The sequence below is a fragment of the Hyperolius riggenbachi genome, chromosome 4, assembly GCF_040937935.1.
Source record: "Hyperolius riggenbachi isolate aHypRig1 chromosome 4, aHypRig1.pri, whole genome shotgun sequence".
In the NCBI taxonomy this organism is placed as follows: Eukaryota; Metazoa; Chordata; class Amphibia; order Anura; family Hyperoliidae; genus Hyperolius; species Hyperolius riggenbachi.
This window is the reverse complement of record NC_090649.1, coordinates 411807991-411833391: the sequence shown is the minus strand read 5'-3', so window position 1 is coordinate 411833391 and position 25401 is coordinate 411807991. Positions and strand designations below refer to the sequence as shown.

General features: G+C 41.9%; 1 protein-coding gene across 5 annotated transcripts in view; it reads left to right on the top strand.

Moving 5' to 3' along the window:
* WDPCP (WD repeat containing planar cell polarity effector) overlaps positions 1-25401 on the top strand; it is a 541772-nt gene that overhangs the window by 77205 nt on the left and 439166 nt on the right. For all 5 annotated transcript variants that reach the window (XM_068232353.1, XM_068232349.1, XM_068232350.1 and 2 more), the window contains exons 5-6: positions 10369-10439; positions 10730-10789. In XM_068232353.1, coding sequence (XP_068088454.1) covers positions 10369-10439; positions 10730-10789 — 131 coding nt within the window. The remainder of the gene's footprint in view (positions 1-10368; positions 10440-10729; positions 10790-25401) is intronic.

The window sequence follows — 25401 nt, the reverse complement described above, 5'->3', positions numbered from 1 at the left end:
GGTGGTGCCTAACCCTAAAACCCCCCTGGTGGTGCCTAACCCTAAATTCCTCCTGGTGGTGCCTAACCCTAAGAACCCCCTGGTGGTGCCTAACCCTAAATTCCTTCTGGTGGTGCCTAACCCTAAGACCTCCCTGGTGGTGCCTAACCCTAAGACTCCCATATTGTTTATCAAATTATTTTTTAAATCTATATATTTAGTTATAAAATCTCCTAGTAGTGCCTAACCCTAAAACTCCCATATTGTTTATCAAATTATATTTTAAATCGATATACAGTATTTAGTTATTTAAGGAATTTAGTATTTTCCACTATTCCACTAAATATCTTTTTAGTTATAAAAACCATACGTAGATAGAAACGATAACTATGGTAAGTATGTTTGTAAACATTATTATATGGTAAGTATGTTTGTAAACGTTATTATTCACCGAGCGCCCATTGAGAAGGTTATTATTTTCCGGGTGCCCAAATTCAGTGGCGGCGCCCTTTTTGTCCACCTGCCTCAGGCGCCCAAATTTCCTGCTTCCCTGTGTCTCTCCCAAAGGACTACATCTATATTAGTTTGTGGAAGACAAGGGTTCTAAACATATGTACTATAAGGCTGCTTACCTTTTATTAATAATTAACCTATAGTTAACTGGAAATCGACATGTCTTTCCAGTGATGTCAAATGTGACGGTTGCAAGAGTGAAACAAACAGATTGTAGAAATACTCCACACTATACATAAAGAGGAACTCTAAGCTCCTAAAAAAATGTCATACCTTTACCCTTCTTTGATTAGGTTAATTTAAAAACTAAAATAAAGCTTGTAAATACCTTTTAACCTCCCTAGCCGTATGATTACTTCCAAATTTTAGGGAATAAAAGCGGTTCAATTTTTTCACACGCTTTTACACCTCAAAAACAGGGAAAAATCATGCCGCTAGAGAGATCTGCAGCAGCCTAGCACATTAGTCACCTCCCCTGGATCCAGCACTGCAATTCTCCCTCCGTCCATCGGGTGACGACCTACCCCTATAGTGAGATCGTCATCTGTCATCACACCAGAGGGCTCGAGAGCACCGAGGACAGGAAGAATGGCTGCCAGCATTGAATACCAGGGGAGGTGAGTTGCAAACACCCGTTGTGCACAGGCTCTGAATATACCTCCCGGGAGCTACCATGAGTCAGGCTAGAGGTTACCACTCTATCGCTATGGGGGTTAAAAAAAATAAATATATATATATATATATATATATATATACATTCATTCATAATACATACATAATACATACCTACATGCATACATACTTACATAGATACACTGTATATCACCATTATACTAACTCCACTCTACTTTATTAGCAATACATCTGTTGGTAAGGGTCCATGCTGCTGCCTGTACCATTTGTCGTTTTGACACAGGACTACATTTCCCATGACCCATATCAGTAAATGGTAAGGCAGAGGACACACTGAACAGTTTTTGTGCACTGATTTAAACTGAGAATTTAAACGGAGAACTCATGTTAATCGATGGTTTAGTTCACACGTAATGTGTTTTTTGCGTGCAGAAAAAAAACATAACTCTGCCCATTTTGTCAGTTTTCTCTATCAATTACATTTAGCTGCTATGAAAAAACGCATGCGTTTTTCTGCATACAAACATACATGGAGTGCTGTAAATATATGCAGAAAAAGGCTTGCAGAATACTAAAAGACAAGTGTGTCCCCTGCAATAACAACATTCAACAACATTGAATCCTTATGGTTGATGCCAATTTGTAGGTGTGCTATGACTAAAGAGCGATTGTGAGGCTTCCGATACGCGTGAGCTATTTGTGCCATGTCGTGCATACTTAAAGGGACACTTAAGTCAAACAAAAAAAATGAGTTTTACTCACCTGGGGCTTCCAATAGCCCCCTGCAGCTGTCTGGTGCCCTCGCCGTCTCCCTCCGATCCTCCTGGCCCCGCCGGCAGCCACTTCCTGTTTCGGTGACAGGAGCTGACAGGCTGGGGACGCGAGTGATTCTTCGCGTTCCTGGCCACAATAGCGCCATCTATGCTGCTATAGCATATATCATATACCATATAGCAGCATAGAGGGTGCTAATGTGTCTGGGAACGCGAAGAATCACTAATTTTTTTTGTTTGACTTAAGTGTCCCTTTAATCGTCAATAAAGATTGGACTTTCATTGTATCAGTTGAGCGGATCTCTCCTTTTCTCGTTACTGATGCCAATTTGTAATTCTGCTGCCAGTCATGTGACAAACGAAAGAATAAATTCCCAATTAGCAATTTTCCTTTGCCATCTCAAAATGGGAAGTCTGGTCATTTTATTTTTTGGTCTGAAAATTTCAAGAGAAGGTACATGAGGAGCAGCAATATCTTCTGTTTTACTTATTTGGATAAAACACGCTTTTATTCACATTGCTGTTTAACCGCTTCTGGACCAGCGCGGTTGAAATCTACGTCCTGCTCGTGGCTGCGTGGCTCTGACAGGATGTAGATTTCAACAATCGTCGCTGTGTGATTGCGCCACTCTGTCCGATTTCATTGGCTCCTGACCCTGTCATCACTGTAAGCCAATCCCATTGGCTTACATTGATTGACAGCATCAGGAGCCAATGAAAGTGGCTCCTGATCTGCTCGCACAGCTCTGCCGTCATAGGGATGGCAGAAAGAGGGACCTGCAGCGAAGACAGAGCAGCGTGACCGGCGGGTGCGGTGGATAATTGTGACGATGCATCGGTAAGCGCCATTTTACTGTACCAGCGGTCTCTGGTCCTTAAGGGGGCAGAGACTGCTGGTACGGAAATAGTTAGGGAAACCTTAAAGAGGAACTCCAGTGAAAATAATGTAATAAAAAAAAGTGCTTCATTTTTCCAATAATTAGGTATAAATGATTTAGTCAGTGTTTGCTCATTGTAAAAGCTTTCCTCTCCCTGATTTACATTCTGACATTTATCACATGGTGACATTTTTACTGCTGGCAGGTGATGTCACTGGAAATAGCTGCTACTTGCTTATTTGGCAGTTGTCAATAGCTGTAAACAGCTATTTCTCACAATGCAGGTTCACAGACAAGAAACTGCCAGGACCATTGTGCTCACAGTTTCCTGCGGGACGTGTTTCACCACAATATCAGCCATACAGAGCCCCCTGCTGATCTGTTTGTGAAAAGGAATAGATTTCTCATGTAAAAGAGGGTATCAGCTACTGATTGGGATGAAGTTCAATTCTTGGTCACGGTTTCTCTCTAGCAAATGAAAGTAATAGAAACAAAGAATGCATCACTGGAGATTGTCTATAGGGAAAACTGCTCATTATCATTTATTCTAGAGATTGATGTAGAGGCAATAAGGCAAAGTGAAAGTGAGAGCTAGCTGAAGTCCTGAGATTTCCTATTGGTTGATGATTCCCTGCTCCTGGACCTCCCTCCAGATATGTATGCCGACCTATTGGACCAGCAAAAGATTGCATCAATGCCACCAGTCTGGGTATTCCTCCGGCAGACCTCCAAATAATGTCAGTAACTTGCTTCACCAGTTCCTCAGAGGTAAAGGATTACAAAGCACATAGTGTGAACCTGTCACAATAATAGATCTATCCCAGTGCTCATATACACATGCGTGTTCCCCGCTGTGGACACCCTACACCCTGTGTCTCCGTGGACTCCCACCACAGTGTGCAAATTACCAGTAGCCGCTCACCAGATCCTTTTGCTGACCTCACAGAGCCCAGCTACCAGCGCTTTCTGGTCACTCAGGATAGTCTCACAGGGTGAGGGAATCTTTGCCAGCAGCGTTTAATCTTTACCTATAGGACTAATTCACAGCTCCCATAGCGTAATACTGTTTTATTCTTCAATAAAATGTTAAAAATTACACTCACATTCTGTAAAATTGATATGCGCATAAATAAAACCTCCTGGACGTCCTCACCGCTGCTCTCTTAGCGTCTTCCTGTCTGCCACTTGAGGCCACGCCAAAGAAAGTTGATGGTGGGATCACTGAGAGGAGAGAGCGCTGTACAGGTGGAGTGATTGCTGACATTGGCCTCAATTCACTAAGCTTATCTCCTGTTTTTAAAGGGAACCTTAAAGCGGATCCGAGATGAAAAACTTACTATAACAAGGAACTTGTCTATATATCTTGTCTAAAGTTTAGATAGTTTACACAGCATATCTAGTTGCAAAAAGATTCAACAGTTTATGATTATTCATTCCTGTGATACAATCAAACAAAAACAAAAATACTGAAGGGTATTTTCCCTTATGGACCAGAGCAATTTTCACCTTTCAGCGCTCCTCCCATTCATTCTCCAATAACTTTATCACTACTTCTCACAATGAAATGATCTACATCTTATTTTTATTGCTATTTTTAAATCTGCTGTTGTGGATAAAACCCTCACATTTTATTTGTCCATTAGTCCCGGTTATTACAACGTTTAAAATACGTCCCTAGTACAATGTATGGCGCCAATATTTTACTTGGAAATACAGGTGTATTTTGGCTGTATTTTTACTATTTGGCCACTAGATGTCCCCCACCCCCCTTTATCTTCCTGTGCATACTGTTAATACGCTAACAGGAAGTAATGTGCGTATGTTTTTACTTTCATTTTGCCAATGACCACAGCATCTTATTGATGCCAGTGGTCATTGATCACAGGCACTTAGATCAGTGAATCAGAACTTTGTTCCACTTCACCGATCTGTGTACTAACGGACGGTGACGAGAACGCGCAGCAAGGGCGATTGTGGCCGCAGCCATATATCTATGTCCCTGTGCAGGAACTAAGGTCCTGCAGGGTGTAGATATACTGCCGTGGACGGCAAAAGCAGTTAATGGCCATATTCTCAGACCTTCAGTATAGTGACAAAAAGCACTGGAGTCTTATATGGAGAGGTGAATTTGAGGTTCCCTCTCTACAGGTAAAACTTTGTCTGAAGCCTGGCGTTTCAATTTAAAATACTCCTGAACTCAGGAACTCTTTGACAAACTTACGTTATATCTACATTACGCTCCCATATGCATGCTTTTGTCTGAACCAAAGAAGTGGCTTTCAGAGGAAATAACTTTCTGTTATTGTGGACTTTGTCTATAAGGCTCTTGGTTGACATTACTGCCTGACAGTTTGACCCTACTGTGACTTCTAGTATAAACAGACTTCAGTCTAGAGAGCATCAGAGACAGAAATATGCCTGTAGCATCTCCCATCGCTTCCTCAGTAACCCTTGTCTGTGTGAAAACATGGACTTATTAGTAAGATGTTTACATGGCTCAGATATAATGTATGATAGCTTTGCCCCTAAATGCAGTTGATTTACTTTCTTGGCTCCTTCATGCAGTTGCCACATGTATTATGGTAGGTCTGTGCCTGTGTACGCTGGGAAGTGTAGTTCTCAGAAGCTATGCAGCCACAGGCAGCTAAGTTGCCTCCTTCGCTGGGTTCTGTAGTGGGAGTGTTTGCCCATTCCTATAGCAATGAGTAGACATCACGGTCATACACCTCATATACAATGCTGTTGTTTTTTTCAGTTGCTATGAGAATAATCATTTTCACACCTTTTAGGTGTGAGCATCTCTGTGCGCATGTAGTGACTCCAGTCAAACAACAAGGAAGTAGTAATGTGAGGAGGGTGACTCCCACTTCTGCCTATATGGCCATGGCTGTAATGCCTGATACACACAAAGAGATTTTCTGAAGTGAGGTAAATGGAAAATTGATCAGAAATCAGATCGAACATGTTGTAAATAATTGATCTGGCAGTAAATCTGCCAGAAAATCTCAATGGCCTCAATTCACTAAGCTTATCTCCTGTCTTTAATAACTCTTCTAGAGTTGTTACCATGGTGATAAGGCATGTAGTATTCAGGAAACATTATACCTCAGGCAAACCTAAAGTTAACTCTTCTGTCTTTTAAGTTAACTCTTCAATCCTTAAAATAACTCCAGAGTTAAAGACAGGCTGTTTATTAACTGCATGAGAAAATAACTACATAGGAGGTAAATTAACTACAGAGGAGGTAAAATAACTACAGAGGAGGTAACTTAACTACAGAGGAGGTAACTTAAGGAATGAAGAGATAAGATAACTTTCTCTTATGTGGAGGTAAGTTTTCTCTTGCCTTATTATCTCCAGCATGATCTTAGTGAATTGAGGCCATTGTGTGTACCAGGCATAAGACCAAACAGAATAGGATAGTCTTCATAGCTGCACACATGGGGGCTGCATTTTTAAAAGCACACAAGGTTCTGTACACAGATAAACCTGAAATGTGTACAAGCTCATTTTATTCACTTATGTACCAGCAGTCTCTAGCCCCTTAAAGTGCACCAGAGATGACATGTGACATGATGAAATAGACATGTGCATATACAGCGGCAAGCATACAGACACTTATGCTGTGTTCCTTTTCTTTTTTCCCTGCCTGAAAGCGTTTATAATTAGCTATGGAACTGACAGTTTTCAGTCAGGGCTCAGTTGGCTCACTGATAACAAATTACAGCTATGAAACACTTTCCTAAGCAGATACCTGGGCTTTTTACTGTGAGAAAAAAAGATAAAAGGTCAATAGTTCATGTATTTTCACTCTGGGACTCTTGAGACACTTCAATTGAACAGAGACTATGTAATTTTTTTTTACATAAAATAAAGCCTTGAGATATCTAAAAGAGTAATTTTTAGGAGTAGAAGGACAGATTCAGTTGTTTATCTCATTAGTTTGTTTTCATCTGTGGTTCTGTTTAAGGACCAGAGACCACTGGTCCCGAAGAACAGCGTCTCCCGCGCATACCCGCTGCTTCCGGCAGTCACATCACACCTACATCCCCCGCACGCAGTCCTCTCTGCCGTCTCTATGACGGCAGAGCTGTGTGAACAGGTCAGGGGTCTGTTTTCATTGGCTCCTGATGCTGCCTATCAATGTGAGCTAATTGGATTGGCTTACAGTGATGACAGGGTCAGGAGCCAATGAAATCAGCTCCTGACCATCTCATACAGCTCTGCCGTCATATAGACGGCAGGGCAAGTGATCTGCAGTGGGGAGAGACCAGCGCGGTGGGATGATTGAAATCCACTCCCTGGCAGCAGTAAGGGGATCAAGACGGCGTAGATTTCAATCAGCGCGTTCCGAAAGTAGTTGAGGTAAGGCAAGATGGTGGTGCCATGACTCAGAAACAGCAGATTCTGCAGTCATAGTGTGCAAGCTGAGATTACTTTATGTACTCAAAAGTATTTTATTTAGGTATGTAAAACATGGCAAAGTGTAGAAATATTCAGTCTAGGTTTGTTAAAATGCTCTACCGGCTGTGATGTTCAAAATGTTGTATCATCTTAATTCACAGAATAGTAAAAAAAATCAGAGAAAAAGTAGCTTTGAGAGAAATGAAAGTTTTTCAGGGGTAGATTTCTAGCGTTATTCAGCTCCATGTGGGACACCAACAGACTGGGAGACAGGAGTGGCCAGCACAGGACTCTAGCTTGGATACTTTATACCGTCTCACTGGAAGTTCCTGGATACATGGAACTCACAGTGAGTTTTTAGACATGTACCAAGCGGCTTTTGATTATATTTGCTTGCAGTACTAAGATGATTTAACCTTTCAGACTGAATCTAATGTCTTCTGGACTGGAATACTGAATATTAGAATTTGGCTGTACGTGAAGATGTTAAAGCTTTGGCTTGGGTACAAAGTCACATACTTACCTAAGAAGAGGGGAGCCTCTGGATCCTAATAAGGCTGTACTCCGGTCCCTAGTTGCCGCTTACAGACCTGCCAAAGATCACCAAAAATAGCTTGCCATTATTTTGATTGAGGCAGTGCTCCTCTTTAAGTACAAGTGCGGCTGTACTGTGCCTGTGCAGTAAGCCAAAGACACTGTGCTACTGCAGCCGAAAAAGAAAATGCATTGTTGAGCCTCTGAGGAAGCAATAGAGAAGCCGCAAAACTTGCTTAAAGAGGAGCTGTTAGGTGCAAGGTCTCAGAGAAAAAAAACACATATATCAGTAGCTAAATATTGGCTGTACTTACATTACATATGCATTTCACTGTCCACGTTTGGATTTCACTGAATTTTTATATAGTATTTGCAGAGAATGATGCTCCTGAGTCCTGACAGCTCATGGCAGGTTCCATGTTTGTCTCCTATGAAGCCAATTGTGATGTCATATCCTCCCTGCTTCCTGATGATTCGACTCACAAAAAAGATCCTAATGTTTCATGATCGGACAACACTACTGTGCAGTGAATATTAATTAGCCATGTGGCTAGGAACAATAGCGGACTCATGCAGTATACTCTAACGGAACATGTGCCCTGTGATTTTTCAGTGCTGTGAGTTTAGGCTGCTGTTACAAGCTGCTGTAACATGAGCCTGTAACTTCCCACTGTGAAAGCAGCCTTAGGGCGTGATAGGGAAATGAAGAGGAGGAACCAAGGTAGTGCAGTGGGGAGAAGAAGCAGCCCCAGAATGCTTTGCAGTATCTGTTATGCGTCCTGCCATCCTCCTTAGGAGCTTGGGAATAACGAGCCTTGCTGTTCAGCACACATCAAAGTAAGAGAGATTTTTAACTTCAGTATTGCCTTTTTGGCTTCCTTCTAAACTGTTTAACACAGGAGAATAGAGGTTTAAATTAGCTTTTGCGGCCTGACAGTTACTCTTTAAGGCTAAAAAATTGGTATACAGAATATATCTATATTGTGAAGAGTTTTGTAGAGAGACAAAATGGGAAAATCGAGAGCCCACAATAGTGTAGTAAGTAAGTATTATGTAGTATTTTTCTGATTTATAATAATACTGACAAGCGAGGGGTATCACTAAGGCAACCAATGATTAGGCAGGTGGGGAGTTTAGACCTGACCCCACTGAGGTATACACATTTGTCTGTACGATTTCTTAATATGTCTCATTGTTTTTTCTGTAAACATATGCAATGATAAATAGTTTACATTGGTTATATATGTTTATGTACAATTTGAATCGTTCTATTGTTCCTTTTTCTCTTACAATTAAAGGAAGAAAATATTTTTTTTAAAAAGTCGCTCTCTGTACATCAGGAAAGGGGGCTCCACCGCTCCACCAAGGGTGGACTAGCTTTGCAGAATATTTAAACAGAGGTGCAAACAAAAGAAAAATATACACTAAATTCAGTTTAAAAAGGGAGGTTGCAGTGGAATAACCTCCTCAAAGATGACTCACTTGTGTCAATTTCAAGCAAAAAAGAATGTTACCACAGAATATGTTGGCGCTCTGTAAATCAATAATAAGAGTAATAATAATACTCCACACTGCAATGCGTTTCGCAGGAGTAATCTGCTTTATCAGGCAGATTCAGGAGTAACTGTCACGAGCATCAGTTAACCAAGCTGCTCTGTCTTGCTACTTGGCTAGTCTGATGCTCGTAACAGTTACTCCTAAATCTGCTGGACAAAGTGGGTCACTGCTGAGGAACACATTTTACTGTGGTGTATTCAATAAAGTTCTTTTTTGCTTGAAATTGACAAAATCGAGTCCTCTTTGGGGAGGTAAATCCACCGCTACTTCCCTTTTTAAATTGATTTTAGTGCATATTATTTTTTTGGTGGTGCCTTTGTTTCCAAGTATATTGTGAAGGTGGTTGCTGTACTTGTATTTTGAATACAGATGTTTTAATGATATTGTAACTATGAAGTTTTTCAATAAAAACTGACAGTTGATTTTCATATTGTGTATGTGATATGTTTTGGGAACACAGTAAACCCCTAACATTTCTATGCTGTCCTTTTGGAGGATACGCTTGGAGAACCCTTTTCAAAATTGGCATGCTAACATTCAAATCCCTTCATGAACTAGGCCCTGGATACCTAAAGAATCTGTTGCAACTACATCACACCTCCCACAACCTCAGATCAAAAGGACCCAATAACTTCACCACCCCCACAGTTCAACTAAAAACGTTTGGAGCCAGAGCTTTCTGTCATGCTGCCCCTACCCTGTGGAATGCCTTGCCAAACTTAATTTAGACAGCTCCAACCCTGCACAATTTTAAATCACAACTGAAAAGCCACCGGTTTAGTCTGGCATTTCCGATCACATAACTTTTGCCCCTGTACCCATCACTATGTACTGATCTGAGACAAGCTTATGCGCTTTAAGTCCTACAGGAGAAAAGTGCTTTACAAATGTTTTGTTGTTGTTGCTTGTAAATGTGTAGTCTAGCAGGGTGTGTACCAAATGAAATCATTTCTGTCCAGGTACTTTGAATCTGATAGCCGGATTTCTCTCCAGTTGTTATACATTGAAATGAGGATGCAAACTAGAATCTCAGAACCTGTGTATTCTTAGAAGAGTCTAGCAGCATGCCAATAAATTTATCTTTCTATATTTTGAAGCTCGTTCCTTTTCTTGGGTCCTGAAGAATAAGCGTCCAGAAAAGCTTCGAGACAATCTCGTGGAGCTCGAGGTATGTTTTTTTCTTTTCTTTTTTTTTTTTTTTCTTTTGAGAAAGTTACAAGAATGGCAACAAACAATCCTCCTTTCAATCAGCTTTCAGCAGCTTTAATTTTCATAAAGGATCAGGCATCACAGCGATGATAACAGTGCTTTTGTCTGCAGAACTGTTCTGAAACAGTTGCATCTTTGTTTATGTGGCATGCTAATCTCTCTCTGCTTGAAAACCTGAAGCACTTTAACCAGTGCGAACAATGTACACAGCCGACTCTCCAGAACTCACTGTTTTCTCTTGTCCTACAGGAGCTGATGCAAAGCAGTGAGTGTGTGCTCAGCAAATGGAAGAACAAATATGTCTGTCAGGTAAAATGTTTTGACATGTCCTTGCTCTGCTGAGTCAGTTGAGCTGAACACTTCTCCACTGAGTGACGGTACTCTTGTATAATGTAAACCAGCTCAGAGAGAAAACATGTTTTGTTGCAATTTTTGCTTCCCTGCTAATGAAAAGTGGCTGCTTACTGACAGTATTAAGCCTGAGCTACACGGTAGATCTTTCAAGGGTTCTTCTGCACAAACTGGTTGTGTAAGTGAACTGCGGGCAAACATAAAATACTTAGTGAATTCACTTAGGATTCATTAAATTGACCCTGCGTGGGGTCACTGTTATTTTTTTGACAATAAATTTGTATACTATATAGCCTTAGTTTCTCAGCAGTATGGCTGCTATCATGTTTCCTGGACACAGCACTGGCACAGAGGCCAAGCAGTGATGTCACCGGGAGGCTGCAGAGGACCATGGTTGGCATTGGAGGGGTGTGGCAAGGGCAGGAGGAGGTATGGCAGGCAGAGGCATAATTACTGGTGGACTAAGGAGTACTCCTGACACTGCAGCTAAATGTTCAGACATTATTCAACTACACCAGTTAACATACCAGATGTTCAACAAAAAAGACAGGGGCATATATGCAATAGACCTAATAAGACAAGACAAGACAAATAACATTTATATTGCGCTTTTCTCCTTGCGGAATCAAAGCGCCAGAGCAGCAGCCACTAGGGCGCGCTCTATTGGCAGTAGCAGTGTAAGGGAGACTTGCCAAAGGTCTCCTACTGAATTAGTGCTGGCTTACTGAACAGGCAGAGCCAAGATTCGAACCCAGGTCTCCTGTGTCAGAGGCAGAGCCCTTAACCATTACACCATCAGCCAACTGCTTCAATAATAATAATAGCTTCAATTCACTAAGACCATGCTGGAGATAATAAGGTAAGACAAAACTTACCTCCACACAGTGAGAGAGTTATCTTATCTCTTCATTCCTTAAATTACCTCTCTGTAGTTAAGTTACCTCCTCTGTAGTTATTTTCACACACAGTTAACCATTTCTGCTGCCCGGACGTGAAGCTCACGTCCGGGCGGCTGCTCTGCTGCGGTGTCGTGCTTCGGCGCGCTCTCGGGCGCGGCCCGTGATGTCCCCCGGTAGCCCTGGGATCAGTGAATAAGAACATGGTTCCCGATCACCGATCTGTGTCCCCAGCAGAAAAACCGAAGCGCTCTTACTAGAGGCTTCAGTCTTTCTGCACATCAAAATTTCCACATTCCCATTGTGCTTCTGCTTAGCGAGAAGCACATGGAGAAAATAAAAAACTCAAGGTGGCCAAATAGTAAAACTACATCTACATATTTTTTACATTACAATTTACACATATAATAACATTAAAAATTAACTGTTTATTTCCCACACCAAAATATTACCCAAATAAAATTTTTAATGGAAAAAAAAATTACAATAAAAAAAAACATAAATAGTTACCTAAGGGTCTGAACTTTTTAAATATGCATTTGAAGGAGTATACTATGAACATTTTTTAAATTATAAGCTTGTAAATAGTGATGGACGCACAACGGAAAAAATGCACCTTTATTTCCAAATAACATATTGGCGCCATACATTGTGGGACAAAATTTAAATGGTATAATAACCGAGACAAACGGGCAAATAAAATACATAGATTTTAATTATGGTAGCGTGGATTATTTTAAAGCTATAATGGCCGAAAACTGAGAAATAATGATTTTTTTCCATTTTTTTCTTATTAATCCTGGTCAAATGCATTTATAAATAAATAATTCTTAGCAAAATGTACCACCCAAAGAAAGCCTAATTAGTGGTGGAAAAAACAAGATATAGATCAATAAATTGTGATAAGTAGTGATAAAGTTATTAGCGAATGAATGGGAGGAGAAAATTGCTCTGATCCATAAGGGGAAAAATCCCCGCGAGCTGAAATGGTTAATTAACAGCCTGTCTTAAACTTCTGGAGTTATTTTAAGGATTGAAGAGTTAACTTAAAGACAGAAGAGTTAACTTTAGGTTTGCCTGAGGTAAAATGTTTCCTGAATACTACATGCCTCGTCACCATGGTGATAACTATATAAACGTTATTAAAGATAGGAGATAAGCTTAGTGAATTGAGGCCAATGGCCACAATTCACTAAGATCATGCTGGAGATAATAACGCAAGAGAAAACTTACCACCACACAGTGAGAGAGTTATCTTATCTCTTCATTACTTAAGTTACCTCCTCTGTAGTTATTTTCACACACAGTTAACCATTTCTGCTGCCCGGACGTGAAGCTCACGTCCGGGCGGCTGCTCTGCTGCGGTGTCGTGCTTCGGCGCGCTCTCGGGCGCGGCCCGTGATGTCCCCCGGTAGCCCTGGGATCAGTGAATAAGAACATGGTTCCCGATCACCGATCTGTGTCCCCAGCAGAAAAACCGAAGCGCTCTTACTAGAGGCTTCAGTCTTTCTGCACATCAAAATTTCCACATTCCCCTTGTGCTTCTGCTTAGCGAGAAGCACATGGAGAAAATAAAAAACTCAAGGTGGCCAAATAGTAAAACTACATCTACATATTTTTTACATTACAATTTACACATATAATAACATTAAAAATTAACTGTTTATTTCCCACACCAAAATATTACCCAAATAAAATTTTTAATGGAAAAAAAAATTACAATAAAAAAAAACATAAATAGTTACCTAAGGGTCTGAACTTTTTAAATATGCATTTGAAGGAGTATACTATGAACATTTTTTAAATTATAAGCTTGTAAATAGTGATGGACGCACAACGGAAAAAATGCACCTTTATTTCCAAATAACATATTGGCGCCATACATTGTGGGACAAAATTTAAATGGTATAATAACCGAGACAAACGGGCAAATAAAATACATAGATTTTAATTATGGTAGCGTGGATTATTTTAAAGCTATAATGGCCGAAAACTGAGAAATAATGATTTTTTTCCATTTTTTTCTTATTAATCCTGGTCAAATGCATTTATAAATAAATAATTCTTAGCAAAATGTACCACCCAAAGAAAGCCTAATTAGTGGTGGAAAAAACAAGATATAGATCAATAAATTGTGATAAGTAGTGATAAAGTTATTAGCGAATGAATGGGAGGAGAAAATTGCTCTGATCCATAAGGGGAAAAATCCCCGCGAGCTGAAATGGTTAATTAACAGCCTGTCTTAAACTTCTGGAGTTATTTTAAGGATTGAAGAGTTAACTTAAAGACAGAAGAGTTAACTTTAGGTTTGCCTGAGGTAAAATGTTTCCTGAATACTACATGCCTCGTCACCATGGTGATAACTATATAAACGTTATTAAAGATAGGAGATAAGCTTAGTGAATTGAGGCCAATGGCCACAATTCACTAAGATCATGCTGGAGATAATAACGCAAGAGAAAACTTACCACCACACAGTGAGAGAGTTATCTTATCTCTTCATTACTTAAGTTACCTCCTCTGTAGTTATTTTCACACGCAGTTAATTAACAGCCTGTTAGAATTCTGGAGTTATTTTAACCACTTCAGCCTTCAGTCGTTTTCACTTTATGCATCCGAGCAATGTTCACCTCCCATTCATTAGCCTATAACTTTATCACTACTTATCACAATGAACTGATCTATATCTTGTTTTTTCCGCCACCAATTAGGCTAGGGCCACACTAGCTCCGGGTGCGGGACGCATCCGCGGTCCGGGCTCCGATTTTCAAAACCCGGAACGCAAACGGATCCGTGCTGCCTTTTTTGCAGCACACGTTTTGGATCCGCTTGCGTGTTTTTTGTTTTTTTTTGCTAGAGGGGGTAGCAGCCAGGACGGGGGGCTGCGGGCAAAGCGGCGGCCAGGGGGGTCACATCCCCCCCCCTTGCTCACCTGGGTGCCCCCCGTCCCCGCTCCCCCTCCAGCTCGCATATAATGTAATAATTTGTACCTAATGAAGTTCGGCGAGCCGGGCACTTCCGCCCACACCGCTCGCCGTCACTTCCTGCAATGTCGCCCTCTGTATTTCAGTGGGCGGCATCGCAGGAAGTGACGGCGAGCGGTGTGGGCGGAAGTGCCCGGCTCGCCGAACTTCCTTAGGTACAAATTATTACATTATATGCGAGCTGGAGGGGGAGCGGGGACGGGGGGCACCCAGGTGAGCAAGGGGGGGGGATGTGACCCCCCCTGGCCGCCGCTTTGCCCGCAGCCCCCCCCCGTCCTGACTGCTACCTCCTTCAGCATGGCGGCCCCCTCCTTCACCATGGGACACTGGAAACTGATCCGTTTCCAGTGTCCCAAAATGTCAGTGAAGAGGGAGGCCCGTTTCCCCATTGATTTTCACTACCCGTACGTGTATACGGGTCCGTGAAAAATGCTGCAAGTCCAGACTCAGCGTTCCGGGTTTAAAAACGTATTCCGCGGATCGCACGCGGATACGTTTTTAACTTGAGTGTGTGCTGTTCCTATTTTTAACATTGGTATCCGTGGCTACGTTTTTCGGCCAGGACAAAAAACATAGCTACGGATACGTTTTTAAATCAAGTGTGAACTAGCCCTAAGGCTTTCTTTGGGTGGTACATTTTGCTAAGAGCCACTTTACTGTAAATGCATTTTAACAGGAAGAATAAAAAAAAACGGAAAAAAATTCATTATTTCTCAGTTTTCAGCAATTACAGTTTTAAAATAATACATGCCTCCATAATTAAAACTCACGTATTGTATTTGCCCATATGTCCCGGTTATTACAACATTAAAATTATGTCCCTATCACAATGTATGGCGACAATATTTTATTTGGAAATAAAGGTAAATTTTTTCCGTTTTGCATCTATCACTATTTACAAGTTTAAAAAAAAAAAAAAAAAAGAAATATTTCATCTTTACATTGATATTTAAAAAGTTTAGACCCTTAGGTAAATATTTACATGTTTGTTTTTTTATTAATTGTAATGGTTTTTTTTTTTTATATTAAACATTTTGTTTGGGTATTTTTGGGAGGGTGGGATGTAAACAGTAGTTTTATAATGTAAATGTGTGTTGAGTTTTATTTTTTTTTTCTTTTAGTTGTAGTTTTACTTTTTGGCCACAAGATGGCAGCCATGAGTTTGTTTACATGACGTCACTCTAAGCGTAACATACGCTTAGAGAGACGCATGGGGGACGCAACAGCCAGAAAAAGCGAAGCTTCCGAGAGAAGCTGTCGCTTTTTCTGTCGGGCACCATAGCCGATTCACTGATTGCCTGGCTAACGAACCGCGGGCCGGGAGCGCGCGTGCACACGCGCGATCGGCCGCGGGACCACGCGGACGCCGCACATGGCCTCCTGGGCGTAGCTAGTACGTCCAGGAGGTCGAAGTTGTTAAGGATTGAAGAGTTAAAGATAGAAGAGTTAACTTTAGGTTTGCCTGAGGTAAAATGTTTCCTGAATACTACATGCCTTATCACCATGGTGATAACTCTAGACATATTATTAAAGACAGGAAAAAAGCTTAGTGAATTAAGGCCAAAATCTCTTGAGTTTTCTCCTGGGAGATAATTTAGCATCTTCTCTTTAAAATAACTTTTTAGCAATTTGCAATTGAAAAAGTACCACAAAATTAGGTAAGGTGCTATCCAAATCATTTTGAGTATTTTCTTACTTGCTGGTGGCTTAAAAGGCATTTTTACTGACAAGGTATGAACATTTCACCTAGGGGAAAGCTCAAGAGAAAAATGTAATTGCATATGGGCCAGGGGCTCTTATTCAATTCACTTTTTTTCTCCTAGGTGATATTTTCACAACTTATCAATAAAATGCATTTTAAAGCCCCAGCAAGCTAGAAAATATATCAAACATTTTTTTGAAGTCAATCATTTTTATTGAAAAAGAAAAAAAATATTTTACAACAGACAGAATCGTCAGTCATGAAAAAGCAAATCACAACACAATAACAATAGAAGCAATGTCAAAAGAATATAGGACAAATCCTATCACAATTTGCTGGCATTAATTAACCGTATGCCACAGAATCAGCCCGGCCTCTATAAATGTGAAGCCATAACAATAATTTAACTAACAATATACACACAAAAGCAGTTTCATGATTGACCAGAATAGAAAAAGAAAGAGAAATGAAATGAGAAAAGAAGCTGGAGACAGGAGAGCAAAATCTGGCAACAACTACTAGAATCACAATTAGAATCACAATTAGAATGAAGAGGGTGAGATGAAGCCCCAGAATGTCTGAAGACCAACCAATGGAAACATCCCAAAACTCTCAGAAGAACTCAAATCTAACCGAGGATATGGCACCTAACCCATCAATTATAGACCCAGGACCCCAACCCCAATTTGCATTGTTCCCCACCTAACAGAACAGCACAGAGGTCTGTCGCGTCACCTCAAGTCTGATTCAGAATCCTCCTTCCATCCTGAGACTCGCAAAACGTGCCACAGAAGCCAGAAGTTCTGGTGGTTCATATTTCTTGTATGCGATTCCTGGACAATGGACTCCCAAGTCCTCAATATTACGCATTTCCATTAACCAATCAGAGATAGATGGAGGAATTAGAGATTTCCAGAATCGGGGAATGGAAAGCTTGGCTGCTACCAGGAAAATTTCTTGAGAGGCATGTGGGGCTGGAGCAACACTCGACTCAGCTGAACATGACATTTTATAACCAAGACACTGCAAAGCAATGAGAGATATGGGCCCATGTGCAATTCATTTTTTCTCCTGAGCGATATTTGAAAATTTGTCAATAAAATGCATTTTAAACTTTTAGAAAGCAAGAAAATGCTCAAAATAATTTTAATAGTACTTTTTCATTTATTTTTTGGTACTTTTTTAGTTGAAAAGTGCTGGAAAGTTATTTTAATTTTAAGATGAAAAATCTCCTAGGAGAAAACTCAGGTGAAAAAGTGAATTGCATATGGCTCATGGTGTCATGGTAAAATTTACCCAAAAATACAAACAATTTTGACAATTCTTTTTTCACCTACTTTTTGGTACTTTCTTAGTTGCTAGGAGAAGAGGCGAGAACCTAGGAGAAAAAGTAAAGGGAATAAGGGCCTTGGTGTCTATGCACAGAGCCCCAAAATACACGTGGAAAGTGTGAAACGGGCGTCAGAGACACCGAGCCGCGGGCTGCGAGCGGAGCTGCGTCATGGGACATGTTGCCAGGAAGGAGCTGGAGGAAGCCACAGGTAGGTGGGGGGGGGGGGGGGGCTTACAAAGGCTGATGATTCCTTTAAGGCATTTTTTTACTTACCCGGGGTTTCCTCCAGCCCCATAAGCACAGGTGCGCCCTCGCCGTCCTCCTGCGGTCTCCCGTTCAGCCGCAGTGAGCCCTGGTATGGCCTCAGTCGAAGCCATTCAGGGTTTTCTGCGCATGCGCGGATCTACTGCGCATGCGCAGTAGCCCCAGACTGATGTCACTGAGCCTGTTACAGGGGCTCACTGTGGCTGAAAGGGAGATCGCAAGAGGACAGCGAAGGATGCATCGATGCTTATGGGGTTGGAGGAAGCCCCGGGTAAGTAAAACTGCCTTAAAGAGAATCTGTACTCTAATATTCTTACAATAAAAAGCATACCATTCTATTCATTATTTTCTCCTGTGCCCCTCTGTGCTGTTTCTGCCACTCTCTGCTGCAATCCTGGCTTGTAATTAACAGTTTTAGGCAGTGTTTACAAACAAACTAACCAGCTTCTAATAGGCTCAGCTAAGCATAGTGTGTGAGTTATTCAGAGTGTGCAGGGGGCCTGCAGAGGGTGTGTATCGCTTCTACCAATCACAAGCAGCCCTGCACATTCCACACAATCAAGCCTTAGCCCGACAAACAGGACAGAGGAAAGATACATTGATTTATTACAGAGACAGTGCAGTTAGGAAAGACTGCAGTAAGCCAGAGCAGATTTGAACAGGCATAGGAACTTATAGGATAGAAGAACTAAGGCTGAAAAATTTGTTACAGAGTCTCTTTAAGACTCATCTCTGAGTCTATCTAAGCCGCCAGCAAGCAATAAAATACTAAAAACTACTTTGATAGTACTTTTTCACCACCATTTAAGTATTTTTCAATTAAAATGCTGAAAAGTTAAAGAGAAGATGAAAATTATCTCCTGGGAGATAACTAGGGAGAAAAAGTTCATTGCATATGGGCCATTGGGCCTTTTTCTCCTGAGTTTTCTCCTTGGTGATTTTTTTTCAAACTTATCAATAAAAAGCATTTTAAACCAACAGCAAGCAAGAAAAACTCAAAATAATTTTGATAGTACTTTTTAACCTACTTTTTTTTAGTTGAAAAGTTCTGTAAAGTTATTTTAATTCAAAGATAAAAAATTATCTCGCAGGAGAAAACTCAGGTAAACAAGTGAATTGCACATGGCCCCAGATGTTAATTCACAGAGAGGAATGAAAGTGTAAAGTGTGTGAGGAGTTATCACCTGGCCTTAGCTGTCTAGAGACAGCGATGACCAGGGGAGCATTCTGTAATAAATAATAATAGTATCTGAACAAGAAAAGCTGCAGACCCCCCAATGCTGGGTGAGTGATTAGAGCCTTTATGAGTGAAATGATTCCACACATACCTCAGTAAGCAGCAATACCGCCCTGTTACTGGTGATGACTCAATATGAAAGTTCTGGAATACTTTGTAAACCTGCACTTTGTTGTATCCCTCTGTCACCCTGTCTATATCCACCAGTGTTTACTTATTCTTAATAATATTTGTAAAAAAATTGGTAGAGAAATAGACGGCATATTTGCACAGAGATTGTGTCAATGTTTGCAGATTTGGGTACACTCTTTGTGTAAGCCAGTGGGAAGCAGACTGCAACTCTCTTGTTGCTCTAATTGGTTTCTCGCTGAATGTCATCTATTGTATTAGTATGGTTAATTGGAGGAGTTTGTTGTCTGTTCACTGACATCCCGGCTCCAATACTTCATTTTACAAGTCCACTGTGCTCTTTCACCATAGAGCAGATATATCATATTACTGCAGAAGTACAACAAATTTCACAGGAAAATGAAATGCCTGCGTAGTCATAACCGCTCTAACCGGATGATTTTCTTGGCATACTTGTTTCCTGTGCGCTGATCTTGGAGTACAATGTTTTGTTGATTTTAGTTCATCTTTTTTTTTACAAGGTTAAATGATATTTTACATATTCTTATTGATGATCTATTGAAGTTTAAAGGGGACCTAAACTGAGAAGGATATGCATTTTTCCTTTTAAAATAACACCAGTTGCCTGACTCTTCTGCTTATCCTATGTCTCTAACACGTTTAGACACAACCTCTCAACAAGCATGCAGATCAGGTGCTCTGTCTGAAGTCAGACTGGATTAGCTGCATGCTTAGGCCCGGTTCACACTTGCGGTGGCCCTCCGGAATCGCCGTGCCGGAGCCGCACCGCTTGCAGAACGGACGGAACGGACGCACGGCATAGCAATGAAAGCCTATGCGTCCGTTCACATGCGTCCGTTCTGCCGAACCGGACCGGATCCGGGCCGGATCCGGACTCCGGCCTCCGTTCCAACATGCGCTATTTTTTCATCCGGCTCCTCCGGCAGCCGTATCCGGGGCGGAGCCGGACTGCACCATCCGGCCAATACAAACCAATGGGAACCGGAGAGCGCACAACACACAGGCTGAGAAATCCGGATGTTCTACCCCACTTCCTATGGGGATTGTTGCGGCGATATTGGATGGGGACACATGGGCAAGCATTTTGGAGTGGAGCAGCACAGCTGGATCCGGATCCGGAGATGTTGGCAGCATGTCGCAGGTGGAGGTGAGTGCTAAACAGCAGAGGGCCTGATTCCACAGGTCCCCCTTCTGCTGACCTCCCAGACCCCCAACTTTTTTTTTGTTTTTAACGTTTTTTTGCCAAACGGATCCGGATCGCATCCTGATGGACACCTGATGCAACCTGACCGGATCCGGATCGGATCCGGATCAGAACCGTACGGTTCCGATCCGGATCCGGTCCGGATCCGGTCAGGTCATCCGGTCCGTTTGGCAAACAACCGCAAGTGTGAACCGGGCCTTATTTCAGGTGGGTGATTCAACCACTACTGAAGCCAAAGAGAACAGCAGGACCGCCAGGCAACAGGTATCGTTTAAAAGGAAACATCCATTTCCGTCTCAGTTAAGGTTCCCTTTAAGTAAACTTTTAAAATCAAATCACGGTACTTCCCAGGTAGTCAGTCCTCTTAGAGCAGATTGTAAGTAAAATTCTATGTATGTTTTTTTGGAGGGAAAAAACAGGAATCCAATGTATTTACATTAAAGTAAACATATAACTTAAAGTGGGATAAAACTCTGACATAACATTCAATTTTTAAAATGGGCTTTCCTACATTTTATTACCCATACAGTTATCATATTTGCTTTTGTGCACAAGTAATATTGTCTAATTACAAATTCCCAAAGTACAGTTTATCTTCTATGAAAGCTGCCATTACATTTTATTGCATAGCCACTGTATTTATATATATATATATATAAAAAAAAAATCTATCCAGTGATCACTTCTCAGCTCTTTCTGCTTCTCAGCTCAGTACAGCTCAGTTTCGGCAGTTTGGTAATGTTTACTAAATGTATCTGACAAAGGAATGTTATCACCTCTTTGGCTGCAGCCAGAAGCTTTCCACTGAAGCAAGGAGCTTTCCACTGAAGAACAAAGTTCTGTGTTTAACTGTCTGAATGCTGCTCTGCTTAAATTTTTTTGTGGTAGTACATTTTATGCTGTAAATAATCTTTTAGAACAAAGAGGAAAGTTTCATACCACTAAACTGTAACTTACGCCTGTAGGGGAAAACCTCTGAATGATCCAGAGGCTTTCCTGATCCACTGCGACCCCTCCGCTGCTGGCCAGGACCCTCTTCATCTTTGTGGTCTTGCTCGGCCACATGGTGCAGGTGCCAGTAGGTTTGCACCTGCACCGTAGCTCAGAGTCACTTGAAAAAAGCCATGCATGAGTGGGTCCGTGCTGCTGCACAGGCTGTACTCCTACACGGAGGCTGCGCAGGCACATGTAACTTTCAACTTTAAAGAGAACCCGAGGTGGGGTTGAAGAATATTATCTACATACAGAGGCTGGATCTGCCTATACAGCCCAGCCTCTGTTGCTAACCCAAACCCCCCTAAGGTCCCCCTGCACTCTGCAATCCCTCATAAATCACAGCCATGCTGCTGACAAACAGCTTGTCAGAGCTGGCTGTGTTTATCTCTATAGTGTCAGTCTGCTGCTCTCCCCGCCTCCTGCAGAACTCCAGTCCCCGCCTGCATCCCTTCCCTCCCTGCTGATTGGAGGGAAGGGACGGGGGCAGGGACTGGAGCTATGCAGGAGGCGGGGGAGCAGCTGAGACTGACACTACAGATGTAAACACAGCCTCACAGCACGGCTGTGATTTATGAGGGATTGCAGAGTGCAGGGGGACCTTAGTGGGGTTTGGGATAGCAACAGAGGCTGGGCTGTATAGGCAGATCCAGCCTCTGTATGCAGATAACATTCTTTAAACACACCTCGGGTTCTCTTTAATGTCAAAGACTGTTCAGAGGGTCCCAGCGCAGCATAGGAGGGGCATTGGAAAATCCTGGAAGCCTCTGGACCATCCAGAGGCTTCCCCCCAGTAACCTTTTTTTTTTTTAAGGTTACAGGTACCTTTTAAAGAGACACAATAAGGGTATAAGAGGCGCCCTGGCGTGAGATAAAATCATCTAAAAGCAGTTTAAAATGGGAAAATAAATTTGAGGTAGTTTACCTCAATGACGAAAAATCTTTGTATTTAACAAAGGTTTTTATTAGTAGCACAGGCAATGCGTTTCGCAGGTAAAAGCCCGCTTCCTCAGGCCAAGAACAGTGCCGAACTAAATGACAGATACAGCAAAGTGACCTTATCCCACTACTTTTATAGAGAACCTGAGGCGGTTCCTTGGGGGGCAGATGGGACACAGAGGCATGTTCTCTGCTTCATGACATGCCTCCCCCCACCGCCGCTCTCTGCCTCCTCACCGATGCACTATAGCCCCCCGAAATTAGTGATATTTGTCGCTATCTTGGAGGGTAAATAGAGTATAGGGTTTCCCTGCTCAAAATGCCCGCTAGGGGCGTTCCTGCCATTGGGCAGCCCTCTCTCCCTGGCCACGCCCCTGCTGTTCCCCCACCTCCCTGCATGCTGCTGTGAGAGAAATCTCTCTCCTTCCAGGAGACACAGAGGTCACGAAAGTGAAAGTGTGCCAGTGCAGCCCAAAGGAGCAGCAGTTTCGGCGGATCAGGTAGCATTTTTTTTTTTTTTTAATGAGCCCACTTTGGGCTTTCTTTAAAGGCCAACTCAAGTTCACAAAGCTAATTCTGAAAGCGATCATATTAATGAATGTAAATTACAAGCATTACTTTTTGGAAATTACATTTCCAAATTGAAGATTTCTGTATGTAGTGGCTTTTGGTGCAGCAGTGCAGATATTTTTACAGGCTTGACACCTCTAGAGCCTGTTATTTCCTGTTAGAAGAGATGAGGTATCTTACCCAATACCTTTGAACTATAAAGTCTCACCTTTTTATGCAGGCATGTAGTTTCTGCTGTAATGATGGTATTCTGGCATCTATTGTACTTCCTACATTGTGTGTCCCATGGGCACACCTGACTGACCAGCCCAGTAGCTGAGTCCAGAGAAGAGGACCTGTACACACTTGCAGCTTAGGTCAAACATTAATTTTTGGTGTCTTTACCTAGATTGGTGTGGGTGTCCACCAATCTGTAACATCACCAAAATATTGTGCGCCCAATATTACTGCTTTTCAAAGGATAGTGCCTTCATCAGAAGATTACAGAGCTGCTTTATAGCTTCGGTAACAATACATGCCAAAAGTCCCTTTATTAGAATCAGCATGTCTCCTGTTCTGCTTACCCCAGTATACTTAGTCATGTTCCTTATAGTTGACTGACTAAACGTGGTGCATGGCTACCACAAAGTGCCCAGAGTCTTCCTCAATCCAGCACGACTCCTCCCGTATGAGAGCTTTTTCTACAAGGTCAATTCTTTTCCATTTAGAAGAACCGACTGCTCCTCTCCAATATCACCTGATTTTCCCTAAGGATGGCACAGCCCTTGAGTATCATGGGAAATGAATACATTGGCTGGTCACGGCACATTGCTTTGGCAATATTTGAACACCAGTGTAGAAAGGAACTGTAATCTACATTTGGCTGCAATCAGTTATATGATGCAACTAAAGGTATTTGTAGGACTCTATTATGCCAATATATTGCTCCATGGTTAACTAGTCAATTAGGCTGAACAAACACATGTACATCAATACATTATGTTTGATTATGCCCATCTGTTCCTGTCCCAACATCTACATGATTGCATGACTTTATTTTGGCTTTAAACAATAACTGTCCAGAGAAATCAGCTGGAAGCAATGGGCAGCAATAGATATCAGTGATTATGTCACATGTAGTTTGTATCTCTGGAATTGCAAAGCATCTGGGAAGATGTTGATCCTATGCAAATCTATAATCATTTCTCGTGATGTTACTGATGACACAGCCAGTGAGGGCTAATGGTGTACAGACATTCAGTGCTGACTTCTGTGCTTCAGGGCCCTTTCACACTGTAGTGGTGCGGCATTTTTACCGCACCCCACTGCAGGGCAATGAGAGTCTAAGGGGCCTTTCATACCGACGCGGCGTGATGCAATGGAAGTGACGTTTTCGCTGCATCCCTGTATGCGAGGGCACACCTACGTTACCGTGCGGCTCTGCGGCGGTATGTGACGGACCAGTCATGTAAGTCTATGGCAACGCCTGTGTTTTAAAATGACCTGCGCAAGTTTTATGCTTCACGCATGTGTTATAGTGTATTTTAGCAATACGCTTCCATGCACATGTTCACTTCGCCAACAGGAAATGAGCGTCACTTCCTGCTTGGCCAGCGGCCAGATGGGTATTACCGCATACTAACGTAGTAATCACCGAAGGCCTGTTTTTGGTCCCCAGGCCACAGTGCTACCACTAATCCGCAGTGTGAATCCGGCCTCAAGGTTAATTAGTAAACTTATAAACATACGTTTGTTTATCTTTACACCCCTCAGAAGCTGCAAATAAGTAAACGTTACCACCTATCTGGAAGCTGTCATACAAAGAGATGCCTAAGCTTAAAGGGAACCCGAGGTGAGAGGGATATGGAGGCTGCCATTTGTATTTTCTTTTACACAACACCAGTTGCCTGGCAGCCCTGCTGATCCTGTGTCTAATACATTTAGCCATAGACAAGGAACAAGCATGCAGCAGATCAGGTACTCAGATTCAGCTGACTCAGCTTTTACTGGATTAGATGTATGCTTCTTCCAGGGTTTTGAGTCAAACACTGTGTATGCAACAAGATCAGCAGGGCTGCCAGGCAACTGGCATTGTTTACTAGGAATAAATATGGCAGGCTCCATATCCCATATCTACATATTGCTGTACAGGATCTTCTCAAAAAATTAGCATATTGTGATAAAGTTCATTATTTTCTGTAATGTACTGATAAACATTAGACTTTCATATCTTTTAGATTCAAATTCACACAACTGAAGTAGTTCAAGCCTTTTATTGTTTTAATATTGATGATTTTGGCATACAGCTCATGAAAACCC